At 41.3% G+C, this 20,288-nt stretch overlaps 1 protein-coding gene across 2 annotated transcripts in view; it reads right to left on the minus strand.

Moving 5' to 3' along the window:
• Positions 1–20,288, minus strand: part of CNTLN (centlein) — a 578,743-nt gene that overhangs the window by 516,735 nt on the left and 41,720 nt on the right. For both annotated transcript variants that reach the window (XM_077249936.1, XM_077249945.1), the window contains exon 3: positions 14,387–14,475. In XM_077249936.1, coding sequence (XP_077106051.1) covers positions 14,387–14,475 — 89 coding nt within the window. The remainder of the gene's footprint in view (positions 1–14,386; positions 14,476–20,288) is intronic.

Genomic DNA, 20,288 nt, shown 5'->3' on the forward strand with positions numbered 1-20,288 from the left:
GAGAGAACACGTGCTCTATGGGACACATACATAATCCACGGCTTTTAGGAGGGAGGGGGTTGTCACGTGGGGGCTGTCACCTCTAGCCTTCGCCATCATTCTCCATGGACTTCAGATGACACACAGATGGAATGAACAGCTGGTATGTGAGTTAACAAGGATGACTTCTACCATATTCCATGTCAGGGACAGACACCATTTACCATTCAGAACTTTGGGAAAGATGTGGAACAAACGCTGATATGAACAAATGGACAATCTGATTGTAACTATTTCACCTATTTTATGTTTTGCTGCAATGTGGTTTTTCTGTGGACAATCCAATAAACCACTACATTTTTTATGAAAATATCATGACAATTTTCTTTAAGAGTATTGCATCTGGTATAGAGTCCTGATTAAATAGATGTGTGAAATAAGCATACTTAACACCAGTGTGATGTGTAATGGCTACCAGTGTTAACAGTATGATGTGTAATGGCCGCTATCTGCTCTCATGATAACTGACACCTGCAGGTTCCTCTCAGCTTCCATCTCACATGCAGACAGGGCTGTAATATTGTTACAATACAGCAGATCTGAGACAAGCAAAAATGTGTTTGTAAGAAGATAATTTTCTGTTCTGTGTTGGTTACTTGTCTCACACTGAGAACGCCTCAGTCATGTAAAATAAGCTCAGGAGGCAGAGTTAACTCTATTCACCATCCTCCCCAGAGCCTGGAAGAGGTCACTTATATAAAGTGATAAAAGATGAGTTCTCAGCAACACCACATCTGATATGAGACACACAGCGAGGACTGTTTTCAGCATTCTATATCCTGTATGGCCATGTTAATAGTTTAGATAGGTCAAATATGGTGACAGATTCCCTTTAAAGAGAATTCGTCAGTAGGATAAACCCTCCTATATAGGCATGTAGGTCATAGGAAGCTGAATAAAGTGATCACTTGATATCTACAGTATAGGTGATAACTTGTTAATGAGTAAGAGTTCAACCGCTGGAACCTGCAGTGATGGCCTGAAATGGGATATTTTATCCCCATTAGAATGAAGCGGTAGTGTGCATGCTCAACCTGTACTCCGTTCTTTTTCTGCCAGCATCTGACCTATAGCTCAAAAGATCTCCATTCTGCCAATGGGTGCTAGTTCCAGCGATGGGACACCAATTATTCAGCAAGCCATCACATTTCCATTACAAAGGAAAGTACTTGTTTTCATTGGAATTTGTCTTCAATGTCCCCAAACGCCATAGCTGTAAACCATATAGTCATTTGGCCCACAGCTATTTCTCCTAACTCCCACATACACAAGAAAGCTTAGCGCGTTCTTGGTTTCTCAAGTAGAGAGCTGCTGACAGACTGCTTTAGAGGCGGCTTATTTTCAGGGAGAACAAGAGGATCAGCCGCTAACTTTCAGCAGGCCGGATCCTTCCCTACCTGGACATCATCCATCAAGGGAGAGTAGGAAGGTCCCCATACACAGACTGTTGCCTGATCCCACTGCAGGGCAGGCCGTCAATCAAAGCTGTCAATCAAATCAATCAATCAAATCAAGGAGTGATTACAGCCACGGCCCACAGTATAGTGAGCAGAGATTGTTACCGCTCCATGCACACCTCTATGACTGAAAGCAAGTGGCTTCCGGAAAGAGAAGTTTGTGTCTTCCTGCTTTGAGGAAGGTAGCCAGACATTTATTTTAATGCAATTTACCTGCAGATTAACTTTACATGTGCAGGCAAAATGTGGTTTGTTTGTTGTTTGCACATGACAGGTTCCCATTAAGTGAAAGACTTGGATGACACAATGTAAATTAAAATGAGTGACTTGAATATCTTACACAGTACCACAGAAGAACACCATAATCTGCTGCAGATACAGTGTATTGAAAATATATTCATGCCCTATTATATTAATGTTTCCATGTTACATCCACAAACTTTTATCCACAAACTTTTATGTGATATATTAACACAAAAGTAGTGAGTATTTGAAGTATAAAGGAAATGAAATACGTTTTTCTAATTATTTAAAAAATATAAATCTGAAACTTGTGACGTGCATTTCTGTTCATCCCCCGGTAGTCGGATACCACTAAATAAAATCCTTAGGGACCAATTGCCTCCAGAAGTCACATAATTAGTAAATTGAGTCCTGCGTGTAATTTACTCTTAGTATAACTAGAGCTGATCTGTAAAGGCCTCAGCAGTTTGTTTGACAACATTAGCAACATGAAAACCAAGGAACACATCAGGTTAGGGATAAAGTTGTGGAGAAGAGTAAAGCAGGGTAAGGTTTAAAAAAAAAATAATAACCCGAGCTCTGAACAGCTCATAGAGCACTGTTCAATCCATCATTCAAAAATGGAAGTGTGACGCCCCAGGGTCCTGGTCGTCACAGTGGCATTGCTTTCCTCACGGGGAGAGTGATGTCACGCTTGGAAGCGATGAAGGATAACTCCCACCAGGTAACACAAACATGCAACATGTTCACACTCCAGGCCACAAGGGGGAGCTTTTGATCCTATTTCTAGGTGACTCCCCTGCATATACAGATATATTGTGGTTTGAAGGGAAAAGTTAGTCAGATAGTGCCGGAGAACAGACTGGAGCAGTCTGAGGCAGGAATATCGTATGAGGAGCCGTGCAGCCACGAGAAAGTGCTGCAGCTCCTGGACAGAGATAATACCGAAAGCCGTACAGATTGTAGTGAGCGTGTGGGAGAGCGAAGCACAGGAGAAGGAACACCAGTGGAGCAGAGCAGTGAATTAGCTACCTCCCTGGCTGGCGAAGTTACCGATAGCCGGAACACCGAGGTTGTGAGGGACTAAGACTGACAGCAGAAACCGGTAGGACAGCTGGATTACATATCACCTGTCCGCCCTAATACCCAGGAGGCACAGTGACACATAGAGCCCGGGTCATGATAGAGATCCTGTAAAAAGGCTCGAGTCACCTGCCATATGGGTTTATGTCCAACCTTTATGGAGGACAGAGAAGAACTGTGAGGACCTTATCAGAAGCCATAGGTAGTAAGGGACTACAACACCACCGCGCTATGAGGAAGGCTTTTAACTCCACCTGGTAAAGGGGACTCTGAATTCGCTTTCAAGCCGGCCGAACCCTGCCTGTCCTGTGATCTGGTGCCCTGGACTGTGGCTGCCTGAAGTCTTCAGTAAACCAGGTAAAGAGAGTGCAAACCTGTGTCCTCGTTCTATACTGCACTATTCACCATCTTCCATCTACACACCGGGAGCCCTGAGGGTATACTTCACCTGTGGGAAGTTATACAATCTAGCTGCCATAACATCACCCCAGAGGACCCCTTAAAGCAGCATCAGTCCTCACTGACCGAATACCACAAGTGGCGTCACGAACATAAACTTTATTCAACGTCTCTTTTACATGGGAGCCCAGGGCCACGGACCGCATCACCACCGTGACATCCCCCTGTGAACACCGGACCCGGTACCGGTTCCCACGGCCCTGGCAGGCACTCCAGAAGCAGTATGGCACAACTCTGCAAGTCTACATGACATGGCCGTCAACCTAAACTGACATCCCAAGCAAAAAGAGCACGAATTAGTGAAGCAGCCAAAGGGCCCATGGTCACTCTAGAGGAGCTGCAGAGTTCCACAGTGCAGGAGGGAGAATCTGTTCACAAGACAACTATGAGAGTGCAGTCACACTACCATATTACTTGAGCGAGGATCGCATCACAATCCTCAGACTGATTGTCAGCTCTCCTGACCTAAGCGTGACAGGTGAGTAGAAATGCATGCTATCATGCTCAGGTCAGGAGCATCAACGCTCAGTATCAGGACTGCGATGCGATCCTCTCTTGAGTAATATGCAGTCTGACTGTGCCCTTAGTCATTATACTCCACACATCTGTCCTTTATGGAACAGTGGCAAGAAGAAAGCAAGCCATAAGATGTCCTGTTTTCAGTTTGCAAAAAGCCATGTAGGGGGAACAGCCAGCATGTGGAAGAAGGTGCATTGGTCAGATGAAATCAAAGTACAACATTCTGAGCTAAATATAAAATGCTATGTATGGCAGAAAAATAACACTGCACATCAACCTGAAATCACCATCCCCACCGTCAAACAGGGTGGTGGAAACATCATCCTGTGGGGATGCTTTTCTTCAACACGGACATAGAAGCTTGTCAGCGCTGAAGGTTAGATGAATAGAGCTAAATACAGGGCAATCCTGGAGGAAAACCTGTAAGGCTGCAAAACACTTGAGATTGATACATGGGTTCACCTTCCAGCAGGACAACAACCCTAAACATATTGATAAAGCTAGACTGGAATGGTTTACATCAAGGCATATTCATGTATTTAAATGGCCCAAAGTCCAGACCTAAATCCCATTGTGAGTCTGTGGCAAAACTTGAAAATTGCTGTTCATAGATGCTCTTCATCCACTCTCACTGAGCTAGAGCTAGTTTGCAAAGAAAAATGAGCAAATATTTCAGCCTCTAGATGTGCAAAGCTGATAGAGACATACCCCAAATGACTTGCAGCATTAATTGCAGACAAAGATGGTCATACAAAGTATTGACTCAGCGGGAATGAATACACGACAATGTCAGACTTCTGAATTTAAAATATTTAGAAAACCATGTATCATTTTCTTTGTGTTGGTATATCAGTATATCACATAAAATTCAAATAAAACACTTTTAAGTTTGTGGGTGTAAAGTGAAAAAAATGTGGAAAAGTGAATAGGGTATGAATACTTGTTTAAGGCACTGAATGCTGTCCAGATCATGATATCTATATTATGCTTCAAATTTAAATACCCCAAAAGACGAACTAACAATAGAACTTCATTTTATCAGTGTGCTACAGGAGAATTGCCATCCACATGTCAAGAACTGTTACATACAAACTATGCTGATGCAAATGTTGAAATTACAGCCCCAAGCACTGCTTTATTATTCTGGCTAATACAGGGTGCACGCCACAGTAAAAGCATACTGAAGGGAGTGCATTAGAACGCTGTGATACATAGCCGCACAATCCGCCGAATGTCAAGACTCCCATAAAATAGAAATATCACGTTGTCATTGTGGCTGATTGGCATTTTTTTTTTACATAAAGGAATATAATCCTCTTCAAGTGTTTTTGAAAAAAAAATAAAAAACAGAAAAAAACTCAGCATTTGTGAACAGACTGCTCTAACATCTGCGCTTCACCAGGGCATCCCCGGAGGAATTCTAAATGATGCCTTCCTGTGCTGAATAAAGTGCTAACTTGCACCTTGAATTTCAAACTGTGTCCTGAGCAGCCATCCAGTTGGTACAACACCAGCTGAAATCCCAGTGGCCGCCGCTCACTCAGGCTTGACTGCAATTATCATGTCAATATTTTGTGCTCCAATATGCAGATATGCACACATGCGGGCAGCAGAATGCTCCGCTCCGACATGGAACCTTCACTTGTGTTTGATGCTAGGGGAATTTGTAATGAAACGAGATATTAACATTTCACGGGATATAGACAATTGCCGTTATACAATGTCTTTTTCTGAACTTCTTTTGTTACCATTTCCCTGAAAAGAGAAAGCCTTTACAGTAAGATTATTACAGTAATAATCCCTATATAAAAGAAGATACTTGGTCTGCAATCTTTTGCTATGTAAAGGGAATGCATTTTATTAAATTAATAAAGACCAAAGCACAAAAAAAAAAAATAACTGAGCAGTAATGGGTACCAAAAGTTTCTTCATTAAAGAGTTGGTCCAGCACCTAAAATGTACTTTCTAAATATCTATCTTAACATCCTAACCACTTTTGTAATTAGCTTTATTATGAAATACTCTACACTTCTCCACATCTATCTAATCCTTAAAAATATTTTTTTCCTTACTTCACTTCCTGTGACATTTCGTTTGAGAGGAGTCTCAAATGGGACATTACAGGAGGATGGGGCACTCAATTCTCTGTAGGACCTATTGCCCCTTCTGAAACAGGACGTCATCAGGCAGAACTCAAGTAAGTTACTACAGTTTGTTTCTTCATTGGCCTCTGAAGATGTTCTGCATCCATGGTGATAGATGCTGTGGAAGAGATGAGTGCAGCGCCAGCACTCTGCTTCTCCTGTGAAACAAGATGTCATCAGAAGGAAGTGATAGAAACAGTGAGTGACACCACAGCTTCTAGCATCACCCAGAAATGACTAGTCATTAGGAGGCGGCGCTTGTGTCACTCCCTGCTTCTATCTCCGACCACTGATGTGTTGTTTCACAGTTCAAAGCTGCGGCAACGGAGATAGAAACAGAGTGAGGGTGCTGCACTCACCTCTCCCACATCTATCACCATGGATCCAGGACATCTTCAGAGGGTAGTGATGCAGGAAACTGCAGTGCCCCATGATTACTTCCTGCTTCCTGCTCCAGGAGGGGCAACAGACTATGCAGGGAAAAGTCTGCAGCCCCAACCTCCTGTGACGTCCTGTTTCCGACACCTCTCAAATGAAACGTCACAGAAAGAGAAGTAAAAAAAAACAAATACATTTAGGCATTAGCTAAACAATGATAACTGTAGGGTATTGTATAATAAAGCTAATTACAAAAGTGGTTAGGTTGTAAAGATACATTTTTAGAAAAGACATTTTAGGTACTGGATCACTTCTTTAAAGGGAATCCGTCAACAGGTTTTTGCTACCTTATCCAAGAGCAAGCTAATGTAGGCAAATGGACCCTGAATATAACAATATTACACTCCATTTACTGGGTGCAGCAGTTCCCACACAATCAGAGTACTTAGGGTACCGTCACACAGTGCCATTTTCATCGCTACGACGGCACGATTCGTGACGTTGCAGCGTCGTATAAGTATCGCTCCAGCGTCGTATACTGCGGTCACACGTTGCAATACACGGCGCTGGAGCGATAATTTCATGACGTATTTGCGCTGTAGAAGCCGTTGGTTACTGTGCGCACATCGTATACAACCTGTGTCACACAATGCAATCATGCCGCCACAGCGGGACACTAGACGACGAAAGAAAGTTTCAAACGATCTGCTACGACGTACGATTCTCAGCGGGGATCCGGATCGCAGTAGCGTGTCAGACACAGCGATATCGTAAATGCATCGCTGGAACGTCACGAATCGTGCCGTTGTAGCGATCAAAATTGCACTGTGTGACGGTACCCTTAGTTTTAGCATGAAGCAGAGCTGATAAATCTAACCACGCCCACACCAGGCTCTGTATATACGATGGCTATAGACCTTGAGCTGCTTATCACAGGAAGGGGCGTGTCAGACGGACTAGCATGCACGCACTGTTGTGTCCCACCATTGATAAGGTCTTGCTACTAAAACAATCATTGCAAGTAAACAAAATCTCAGAGCTTGATAAGAGAAACATCGCTGAAATCTGTGTTTAACCCCTACTGCATGCTGTCTTGAGATTACATAACAAAAACCTGCTGACCGATTCCCTTTAAGTCACAGTCTGATAAAGTCATGCAAGGCGAAACCGACATGGCCTGTTATCTACTACCATTAGATTATATTGTGCAGGATTCACATTTTTATTTATCTTGGATTAAAGTTCCTCTACAACACCCCCTCCAAAAAAAGAAAAAATACATGTACCTAGCAACAAAAAGATATAAAGCACCTGAAAAGTAATAGGTTATGTTCACATGTAGCCAAAACCTGCTCTCTTGGCCATTAAAATGCCTAATTCAAAATGCAGGCTTTGCTGCATTTTTGCGACTTATTTTGGTGCGGATTACATACAGTTAGGTCCATATATATTTGGACAGAGACAACATTTTTCTAGTTTTGGTTATAGACATTACCGCAATGAATTTTAAACAAAACAATTCAGATGCAGTTGAAGTTCAGACTTTCAGCTTTCATTTGAGGGTATCCACATTAAAATCGGATGAAGGGTTTAAGAGTTTCAGCTCCTTAACATGTGCCACCCTGTTTTTAAAAGGACCAAAAGTAATTGGACAGATTCAATAATTTTAAATAAAATGTTCATTTTTAGTACTTGGTTGAAAACCCTTGGCTGGCAATGACTGCCTGAAGTCTTGAACTGATGGACATCACCAGACGCTGTGTTTCCTCCTTTTTGATGCTCTGCCAGGCCTTCACTGCGGTGTTTTCAGTTGCTGTTTGTTTGTGGGCCTTTCTGTCTGAAGTTTAGTCTTTAACAAGTGAAATGCATGCTCAATTTGGTTGAGATCAGGTGACTGACTTGGCCATTCAAGAATATTCCACTTCTTTGATTTAATTAACTCCTGGGTTGCTTTGGCTTCATGTTTTGGGTCATTGTCTATCTGTAGTATGAAACGACGACCCACCAGTTTGGCTGCATTTGGCTGGATCTGTGCGCACAGTATGGCTCTGAATACCTCAGAATTCATTCGGCTGCTTCTGTCCTGTGTCACATCATCAATAAACACTAGTGACCCAGTGCCACTGGCAGCCATGCATGCCCAAGCCATCACACTGCCTCCGCTGTGTTTTACAGATGATGTGGTATGCTTTGGATCATGAGCTGTACCACGCCTTCAACATACTTTTCTCTTTCCATCATTCTGGTAGAGGTTGATCGTGGTTTCATCTGTCCAAAGAATGTTCTTCCAGAACTGTGCTGGCTTTTTTAGATGTTTTATAGCAAAGTCCAGTCTAGCCTTTTTATTCTTGATGCTTATGAGTGGCTTGCACCGTGCAGTGAACCCTCTGTATTTACTTTCATGCAGTCTTCTCTTTATGGTAGATTTGGATATTGATACGCCTACCTCCTGGAGGGTGTTGTTCACTTGGTTGGCTGTTGTGAATGGATTTCTCCTCACCATGGAGATTATTCTGCGATCATCCACCACTGTTGTCTTCCGTGGACGCCCAGGTCTTTTTGCAGTGATGAGTTCACCAGTGCTTTCTTTCTTTCTCAGGATGTACCAAACTGTAGATTTTGCCACTCCTAATATTGTAGCAATTTCTCGGCTTGTTTTTTTCTGTTTTCGCAGCTTAAGGATGGCTTGTTTCACTTGCATGGAGAGCTCCTTTGACCGCATGTTTACTTCACAGCAAAACCTTCCAAATGCAAGCACCACATCTCAAATCAACTCCAGGCCTTTTATCTGCTTAATTCAGAATGACATAATGAAGGGATTGCCCACACCTGCCCATGAAATAGCCTTGGAGTCAATTGTCCAATTACTTTTGGTCCCTTTAAAAACAGGGTGGCACATGTTAAGGAGCTGAAACTCCTAAACCCTTCATCCAATTTTATTGTGGATACCCTCAAATGAAAGCTGAAAGTCTGAACTTCAACTGCATCTGAATTGTTTTGTTTAAAATTCATTGTGGTAATGTCTATAACCAAAATTAGAAAAAGGTTGTCTCTGTCCAAATATATATGGACCTAACTGTATGTGATTTATCTACAGTACATTTAATTAAGTTACTTTTATTCACCAAAAAAAAAAACCGCAGCAAAACCCGTTTGAGTTTTTTTGCAACATTCTCTCATTTTTTCTATGGCTGTAAAAAAGAAAATGTTGCAAAAAGTAACAGAGAAGAAGTGACATGCTGCAAATTTCAAAAAATTCAGGCAGGAAAAAAAAAAATGTGTATGAGAATTCTGAAATCTCAGCTTTTAGTATTATGCAAACTAAGCTTTTTTTTGCAGAAAAAAAAAAGAAACAAAGAACACAAAATAAACGTTTGTCCATCATTTTGTCGTGGCGCAGGATTGGTGTGAACAGGTCAACTACAGTAGCCTTTACTCAGATCTACAGAACATCAGAGGTTAATCTGTTCTACCCTAATAAAAAAAAGCCAAAGCCATTTTATGTGAAAAATGTTACTTTGTGTGATATTTAAAGAGAACCTGTCAGCAGTTTTGGCCAACATAAGATTCGGCCATCGCCTTTCAGGGCTTATATACAGCATTCTATAAGGCTATATGCACACGATGCTGATTTAGTGCGGATCCGCAGCGGATTTTTCCGCGCAGAAACGCTGCAGATCTGCACTGTGATTTACAGTACAATGTAAATCAATCTGAAAAAAAAAAATAGCTGTGCAGATGGTGCGGAAAAATCCGTGCGGAAACGCTGCGGATTTAAAAGAAGTGCATGTCACTTCTTTTGTGGGGATCTGCAGACGAAGGGATGCGTCATCCACAAGAAGAAAGCAGGAGGACGGCGATCATAAGAAGATGGGAGGAGCTGGACCAAGACCAGCGACACCAATCGGACCACACCGCCCCGCAGGTCAGTATAATAAAACGTATTTTTCACTTCTTCCAGTTCAGGTTGGGGGCAGATATACAGTATTATAGAATGCTGTATATCAGCCCTGAAAGGTGCTGGCCATATCTTATATCAGCCAAACCTGCTGACAGGTTCACTTTAAACACATGAAAAATGTTGGTATGTAAGGTAAAATGTAAGCAGAGCTAGTGTTTGATATGAGATGAGAGGATAGATACGTAGGACTCAGGCCCACCGTCCAGGTCAGTAATTCACAGATGACGTTGCGCCAGTGCCGACTATCCAAAGGCTGCCCTGGGGACACTAGAAAGCAAGAGAATCGTGGGTCTCCAATCTAGGCACCAGGAACCACTGACCTGGACGTGGGAACGGAGTATAGCAAATTGATCAGCTCATCTCTAATACAGAGCCACAGAAATGAAAGCTAGCCATATGCTGCAAAAGCTAAAAAAATGGCGTTACCAGAAGTGGGACTATTTGACAGACAGTTATGGAATTTCCCATGTTTAAGCCCAATTTTGTCCATGGCCTGAAAACTACTATTAGTCCAAAACTGTTAAGATTAGTGGCTCTAGCAGAAATAGAAAAGGTAAGGATTCTTCCTTGATCTATTTAATATAAGGAAATGCTTTAAAAAAAAAAGTTTTCCTTCCAAGTTAAATGAATGCAGATTTCACACTGTCATAGATTTCTGAAATGAGGATAAAAAATGAAAAGGGCTGAGCCGAGCACTTCCATAAAAGCCTCCTGTGCAGATGATCAGTCCAGGTGGATTTACCCTAGCTCTTCCCTCTACCTATTTCTGTGATACAATCACAAAGCAACAAAGAAAACAAGTGACCCTGTTTGCATATTACAAAGATCAATAGTATTTCAAGTAGCTGGAAGTACATTATAGACTGTTACAATGGCTTGAGACAAATACCTGGAGGTTTTCAAGGGTCCCCAAGGCTTCTGCTCATTTGCACAGCAAAGACGTTCCTTGTTTTGCTATTTTTTTTCTGAATATTCAATCTAACTGCTCACAAGAACAATATAATGGGACATGGCTTATTCTTGTAGGAAAGACTGATTTGAAGTCAAAAACTGGAAGACGTTTTGACGGCTGCACATTGAATCTGACTGTACATTGCCTAAAAGCTAGAACTGCTTTAATCCTAACCCAATTGCTCTTTTAAGAACTCACAGTGGATTGCCCCTTTCAGAAAACCTCACTTCTCAGGCACAATTTATTAAAAATAAAAATTTGTCTTACTCACCCTCCCCAGGTCTAGCTCTGAATCGCCACCGCTGCTCATGATGCCTGATAGTCTGATGCCTGCAGACAGCTAATCCTTGAGCTCAGTGGCTCTGAGATCTCAGTTATGGGCTGCAGAAATATTGACATCATGTGAGTGCTGTAGACAACAACAGATAGTTGGATCAGTGGTGGAGATTCAGAGCTGGACCTGGGAAGGGTACATAAAGAGCACTTTTTTCCCAAAATAAATTGCGCCCCGGGGATCGGGATTTTCTGAAAGGGGACAACCCTGTTAAGCAGGCAAACCTGCAGCACAATGAAAGAAAATCTGTTCATAGGATCATAAAAGCCAAAACTTAGTTCTGCTACACCAATAAGCTTACTACATTTCTACAGCTAAAAGGCTTGTGTCAATCTTTATGTCTGATAAAGAAGCTTAAAGGGGTTATCTGCGACATTTGGTTTTTCCCTATGGGGCCAAGAACTTAAAGGCAGGTAGTTAGCAGCTACCCAGAAGTTATGGTTGTGCTCAGCGACAATCTTTTCCGTTTCAGAGCAGTCATGGACCACTCCTGCCAGCGATTCTCCTTCTCCCGGTGAAATCACATCGAAGGAGCAGCTTCTTCTCTTCTGCTCTGTAGACAGGGCATCTTTACAAAAACAATAGAGGCACTGGCCTTCGTCAGGGTGGTATGTGTCCATATACCTCTTGTACAGGAAAGAGAAGCAAACAGAACGTATCTATACCTTAAGCCACAGCTAAAAAATGGAAACCGAGGAATATACATTTTTTACGCAGACGAATGCCTCTGAATGCCTCTATGCTCCCGATATGTACCTTCGATGGAAGGCTAGACTGCTCATCAAACACTTTGTGGCAGAAATACGGTATAAAATAGTTGGACATGTTGCACAGGTTTCGCACCACTCGTAGTTGTGCAAAGATTTCGTGACTTTGGCCATTAAACCAACCGAACCAAAATTTTAAAATGTTGCCGCAGCTTAGCAGAGAGGACATGGAAGAGCACAGCCCAACAAATTCAGTATAGTTTACAAGTGGCATAATAATAATAATCTTTATTTTTATATAGTGCTAACATATTCCGCAGCGCTTTACAGTTTGCAGACATTATCATCACTGTCCCCGATGGGGCTCACAATCTAAATCCCCTATCAGTATGTCTTTGGAGTGTGGGAGGAAACTGGAGAACCCGGAGGAAACCCACGCAAACACGGGGAGAACATACAGACTCCTTACAGATGTTGTCCTTGGTGGGGTTTGAACCCAGGACTCCAGCGCTGCAAGGCTGCTGTGCTAACCACTGCACCACCGTGCTGCCCATTGCCCAATGGCATAAATTAAGACAGAAATGTACTCCAGTCCATGAAATATGTGCCAAATTCATTATGATGCGCACGTCTCTTAGTGAATTTGGCACATCTTGGGCCAGAGAACGGTACATCAAGACTGGCTTACAAAATGCTAGTCTTCATGAGTCAGGCCCTTAGTCTAAACATTACGCTAGCAAAGGCTAAACAGTTTTTCCAGTGGAAGAGCAGTCATACTGGCATTTGATAATATTGGCTCCGTGCATGGTGAAACTGAGCATTCATGCATAGCAGCAATACCTTTCCTACCTAATAAACATTTTGATATTGACTTACATCATTATTTTCGTCTCCATATACGTACATGGCTTCCTAATAATAAAATGCACCCTGGAGCCAAGCTGTTTAGCCCAAGCACCAGCAGTGGAGTTTAAGTGCTGTCTGTTTCCAAGAACAAGAATAATCTCAAAACGTAAAAAAATAACTCAAATACACACTGACCCTCTTTTGTTTATATAAAGTGTACCTTCACATCCAGTTCTTGTTAAAGAATGTTCTGATGAAAATCCTATAACGAACTGAAAATGTTCAACTTCAAGATTTTTTTGTCTGGATGCACAATAAAAGGAACTCTATATTTTCACATACTGAGTGCCAGGTTTGTTCTTATATTTTGATGGGTTGGATACATGACTTGAGCACCTACAGCTCTACAGCCTAAGAGTGCCGTGTCTCTCAAAACAAGACCACTGATTAGTTCGTAATTGAAGAGGGTATGGTTACATAAAGCAGATGAATAGTAATAATCTTCTGTTGATAAAACACTGATTTTATGAAAGCTACAACTAGCAGCTCAGTAAGTGACATCACTGGAATCAAGGTCCAAGCGCCTACAGCATGCTGCTTTCAGATTACATATAAAAAAAAAAACTGTTGACAGATTGCCTTTAGTTAGGCAATGTGCCCTGCACTGGCATTGTTAAAGGGAATCTGTCAGCAGATTTTTTCTATGTAATTTGAAGACAGCAGGAGATAGAGGCTGAGACACCCAATTCAGGGATGTGTCACTTGTCAAAGTGCGCGCTCGTATTTACTGAGAAGGATTTATCATTAAAAAATTAACATTGCTGGACTAGTCCAGCAACTAAGCACCTCTCTGTCTATGGACTTTAGTTTGCACATGGAGAAGCTGGTGTGGGAGGGGTTTGCTGTCTCAGCCCTGCTTCATTGCTAAACCTAAAAGCTGATTGTATCAGAACGGCAACTAGAAATACAAGTGCTACATTGCTGGAATCAGATTCTCTTTGCCTATATTAGTCTGCTCTCAGATGAGGCAGCAAAAACCTGCTGACAGATTCCCTTTAATCTTCTGTGAGCAGGAAATGGTTGCAATAGCAGCTGTATGAAGATGGTCCGTCACACAAATAGGATTTAGTAGGGACACTTTTGCTGACAGCACCCTAATCTAAATGACTCTTTTGGATCTTCAACAAAAAAACAATGGGAGAAATGCATTCACCTTACATTCCCGTTTAGGGTCAAAACATTTAGCAAAAAGTCAGAATCTTACCTGTCAACCACCAATGCAATGGCTTGTGTTACATCTGGATTGGATACTTGAAGGCGCTTCCATAGCGACCATACAAACTCTTTGTCAGCCTATAAAGTGGAAAAGAAAACAAACAAGTAGAACATTACGTTTGCTTAATGGTATAATAGATCGCTTTTGTAAGCAAATTATAGTATTTACACTAAGGTTTCAATCTTCAACATAATAAAGTACCAATGTGAACATGCTCAGTTCAAGCATTACCCGATTGTTACTTTTCAATGGAAGTATCCCATTTATCCTCTTTAGGATACATTTTGTATTCATTTTTTATAGGGTGAAAAGAAAAAAGCACCACAACAGTTTTGAAACTTTTGGAAGTTAAGTTTTTTGGATTTCATTTCTCAAGGTTTACCACTGCAATGACGTGAGACTTCTAAAGTGAGATAGTAAGATAACAAGAATACCAAATATATATATTTACAGATTGTTTTATTTATTTTACTGTTTGAACACAATAAAAAATATTTTTAAAAAATCACTTATTTTTGTTATTTGTGATCAGCAAACGTGCTGGGATATCAGTACATGCTCGGGTGCTGAGTGACTTCGGCGTGCTCTAATAATATGTTCGAGTCCCCGTGGCTGCATGTCTTGTGGCTCTTACACAGACAATCCCTGTATGCGCTGCGGCTGTCGAACAGCCACGAGACATGCAATTGCGGGGACTCCAACATATTATTAGAGCACAACGAAGACACTCAGCACCCGAGCATGGTGAACAACACCTTTTCCCAGCACGTTTGCTGGGAAATGGACAGCATGAGACCTAAATATGAGTGTCTGAGCACAGGATCTGAATACTTATGACCGTGTGATATTTCAGTTTTTCTTTAAGAAATTTGCAAAAAATTCTACATTTCTGCTTTTTTTTCAGTAAAGATGGGGTGCAGACTGTACATTAATGTGAAAAAATGAACTTTTTTGAATTTACCACATGACTGCAATGAAATAAAGAGTGAAAATTTAAAGGGGTCTGAATGCCCTCCGTACCCACTGTGCATGTATGATTTGGGGTCATTGTCCTGTTGAAAAATAAGGTCAGGCAACATGCTATTCCATCAGGTTTGCGTTTAGTTGGACCATCATTTATTTTTCAACAGGACAATGACACCCAACACACCTCCAGCCTGTGTAAGGGGTATTTGACCAAGAAGGAGAGTGATGGGGTGCTACGCCAGATGACCTGGCCTCCACAGTCACCAGACCTGAACCCAATCGAGATGGTTTGGGGTGAGCTGGACCCCATTGTGAAGGCAAAAGGGCCAACAAGTGCTAAGCATCTCTGGGAACTCCTTTAAGATTGTTGGAAGACCATTCCCGGTGACTACCTCTTGAAACTCATCAAGAGAATGCCAAGAGTGTGCAAAGCACTCATCAAAGCAAAAGGTGGCTACTTTGAAGAACCTGGAATATAAGACATAATTTCAGTTGTTTCACACTTTTTTGTTAAGTATATAATTCCACATGTGTTAATTCATAGTTTTGATGCCTTCAGTGTGAATGTACAATTTTTATAGTCATGAAAATACAGAAAAATCTTTAAATGAGAAGGTGTGTCCAAACTTTTGGTCTGTACTGTATATATATATATATATATATATATATATATATATATATATATATATATATATGTATATATATATATATATATATATAATTTTTGAATCAAAGTGGATACACATACATATATTATTAAAAGAAATATATATGATTATATATACAAGCATTATATACATTTATTTGCTAAACAGTAACAATTAGTCTGCAGTAGGCGAGTAAATGTGTGGTCAATTAGGGAGAGCGTACGCCATGTTAGTGACAAGTTGACATAAAATTACTACACGTTACCAGTATTCTTGGAAATATCTTTCTATAATTGGCAATATCATAGAACGACACAAATGATGTTTTATTAGTAAAATTCCCAAAACTTTACTGCAAGCAAGGTCTGTCTCCCAGGCACTGACAAAATGTGACATTACACCACTACTTCGTGCGTTCGTCCCACCAGAATTGCCTCATCGTAGTTCTGATTACATGGGTTATACCAGAACTTGGATGACAGATGGTATCCTATGAAGCTACTAAAAATGTCACAGACTGACAGAACGTATAATCCGGTGTTTAGAAATATAAAATATATTTTGAAACGAGAAAATATAACAATATGCTAATAATTAGATGGAAATAGGATCTATGCAAATTTCTGATAAAACAACAATATTTAATTAAGGCCTTGAGGAATTTGTGTTTTTTCTTCTTAAATCTTTCCAGTCCATTGTTACAAGATTTTTTCTTCAGCCAGACATCTTCCAGTATGTGCTCCCACTGTAAATGAGCAATTTTAGCTATCTTAATCAAAAGTAAGCTAAATGCTTTTTTACAAGTCAATACACTAAGCTGGCTGTGAATGGGCATCTTTAGTAGCTCTGGCATGCAAGTATTTATTTCCCTTAATTATTAAACAGCTTTTCAAACATCTTGGCACAATTAATAGAGACGCTAAAATTGCTCCCTGAATGGTTACAAGAGCCAAACAACATCTTTTGAAAGAAAGCTCTATATCCCGTCTGAAATTGGCACAGGAAGCAGGTTTTCCAGCTGTCCAGGCCTGCAAGGAATCAATCTGCAGCCTACCTAAGGATTGCGGAGCACACTTGTTTCACGCCTGCTGATCAGAGCACAGGTCTGCATAGTAGAAGTTTATCAGCGGCATACTAGAAGGGAAACATTTGCTGTGCCTGCTGTGCTGACCAAAGAGCATAAATAACAGCAAAAAAGTATGAGGGCATTTAACAGAACAGGTAATATAAAGACAGAAATACGGAGGATCATTTGTGAAAGGAAAAGGAGTAGCAGTGAACAGTTCGTATAATCATTTACGACACAAATATAATCTTTATACATATTCTGCAATACCTTACAAGTGACAAACAAATGGGTAGGTATTGCATGTCCACTGTTATACAACATTTTATTAAAATTACATAGAGAAAAAGAAATAATGGAAAAAAAATTCCTCAACCAAAGTTGTGCAGATCAGGGGCATATCACATAGATACAATATATATATATACACACACACACACATACTATCTATCTATCTATATAGATCCCTCAACTACAGAAGAAAGAAAATAATACATAAATACATACATACTGGACTATGGACAATTGTATATATTTATAATTACAGATTGAGATAGTAAAGAAAGAATACAGTTTAATTGCTGACCAGCATGTCCAATAGATTGTAATGGTTTAGCACTATATCTGGAAATATTGCATACAACAAGTGTGGTGCTTCATAATTACTGAACAGGTTGCCATACACTAGGAGGTATGAACCATATAGCATCAAGTGACTAGTTGACAGATACAAAAAAGTGCTTGGCGCAAGATACCAGAAACAGCCTGAGATATCTAAACCTCACAAGATGTCACATGGAAAAAAAGAGCTTAAAGTAATAGGGAAATAGGTAGATATACACCCCAGTTACTGCCACATGCCCAACGTGTGTTTCGCCTTTTGCAAGAGAGCACAGATTGAATGGAAAGAGCTCATATTTATGTATCAGGTGGCCAATCACAGATGAATAAATCAATAAAGGTAAGTATTACCTTATGTGTGTTACTACACATGGTAATGCTGGTGACGTTTCTGCTCTCCACAAGACGCGTCCTCTGGAGTGGACACGTCACCATCGTTACCAAAGAGCTGCGGAATATGATGGCGCTATATAAGATAAATAAATACAATGGAAATCCGGCACAAATCTCAGAGATCATGCTTCTAAGCCTTATAGGGTTGCCCAGGTGGCACCACCCCAACTGGGTATTTATCCTCAAAGGTACGCAAAGGCAGCCAAATCCTTGAACCTAATGGCAAACCCAACTCTGCTACTTCGCTGGGCACTCAGCTATACTGTTTTTCAGCTCCACCATGGCCGTGTTACAGGCTCAGCCCTGCTATATCGTGGAGGCAATTCTGCCGTTTCATTGCTAGCTCCGTATTAGACATTGTGACACAACTCAACTTTTCTAGATCGTTCTGTAACTCTGCTTTGCTCTACAAATTCCTTATAATGACGTTTCCTCTGCTTCCCTGTAGCCTACAACTCGTTCATGCCTGTTGCAGTTTTCTAAACTCTTCTTCATCAGAGTTTGCTATTCCTGTTTGCTCGTCCAGTTGCCATTTTGTCACAAAAGCTTTTGTTATTCCATCTGGATCTCAGTGGTGCACCAATGTGATCTGTCGAACAACTGCTCATCCGGGCCAAGGAATTCTAGAAACCACCTCAACAATGAGAAATAAACTATGCACTATAAACAGAAAATGATGTTGAAATATCAAGATTACTTAACCGGTAGCCAGCAAGGACAGGTAACCTACTGAAATAAAAGGTCAGTACCTCTCCCAAACATCAGTTGGGTTACAGAGCATGAGGACTTCCAGGTTAATTTACACACATAACCAACATCACATCATAAAACACCCAAACTATAGTGCACACCTGTATGATGTGGCAGGTGGGAAATATATGGATGCTGTCATGGGTTCTGGATAAACTGGCTACTTGTAAGTAACCTTGGTGTTTTCTCTTCACTCATGACAGCACACCTGAGATTTTTGGAGAACTGAAACACCTTAGAGAGGGACCACCGCTTGCAGCACCCTTCTACCAAAGGTTAAGTCAGCAGTGGAAGACAGATTCAGTCTGTAGTGCCTAAAGAAGGTAGATGGTGAGGACCAGGTAGGCTCAGAGAAATACCGTTATCGGTAAGAACTATATTTTTCTCTGATCGCCCATGACGGCACCACGGAGAGAATTGCATAGATAGTACATTCAGGGAGGGACCACCGCTTCCAGAACCCTTTTACCGAAGGTAAGGTCTGAAGAGGAGATTAGGTCCAATCTATAGTGCTTATAGAATGTGGATGGTGAGGACCAGGTAGCAGCTCTACATATCTGGTCGATAGAAGCTCCGGCCTTCTCCGCCCAGGAAGATGCCACTGCCCTTGTCGAGTGAGCCTTAACCTCCCCGGGAACGGACATCCCACTTGCCGAGTATGAAAGACTGATGGCGTCCGTGATCCATCTTGCTATGGTGGCTTTCGATGCTTTTTTCCCCTTTCGGGGACCCTGGAAACACACAAACAGAGAGGGATCCTCCCTACTCTCTCTAGTGACTTCTAGGTAACGTAAGAGACATCTTCTTACATCTAGTGTATGTAATGTTTGTTCCTTCTTATTTATAGGGTTGGGACAGAAGGAGGGGAGAGATATCTCTTGAGACCTGTGAAATTTTGAAGCCACTTTCGGGAGATATGCTGGGTCTGTTTTTAAAATGACCCTATCCTCTAGAATTTGTGTGTAAGGAGGGTTAGCTGAGAGAGCCTGTAAGTCGCTGACCCTACGGGCAGAAGTGAGGGCGACTAACAGAGCGGTTTTGAGAGATAGGTTTTATATTGAAGTTTCGTGTAATGGTTCAAATGGTGGACTAGTCAGGGCTTTAAGGACCAAGTTTAAGTCCCATTGAGGAACGACTTTTACCGGAAGAGGCCTTGATCTTCCTGCTGCTCTGATGAATCTAGAGACCCACCTGTTTGAAGCTAAGTCAAAATTGAATAGGGCTCCTAATGCCGCCACGTGAACTTTCAGGGTACTAGTGGCTAACCCCATCTCCAACCCGTTTTGTAGGAACTCTAATATGGAATTAAGGGGAATTTCTTTCCCTATTTTTGCACCTGATGAAGACAGAAACTTTTTCCATATCTTGCCGTACTGTTTCGTTGTAACCGGCTTCCTACTTTGTAATAAAGTTGAAATTAGCCCCGGGGAGAACCCCCTGTTTTCTA

This window comes from Ranitomeya variabilis, chromosome 1, assembly GCF_051348905.1.
Source record: "Ranitomeya variabilis isolate aRanVar5 chromosome 1, aRanVar5.hap1, whole genome shotgun sequence".
Lineage (NCBI taxonomy): Eukaryota > Metazoa > Chordata > Amphibia > Anura > Dendrobatidae > Ranitomeya > Ranitomeya variabilis.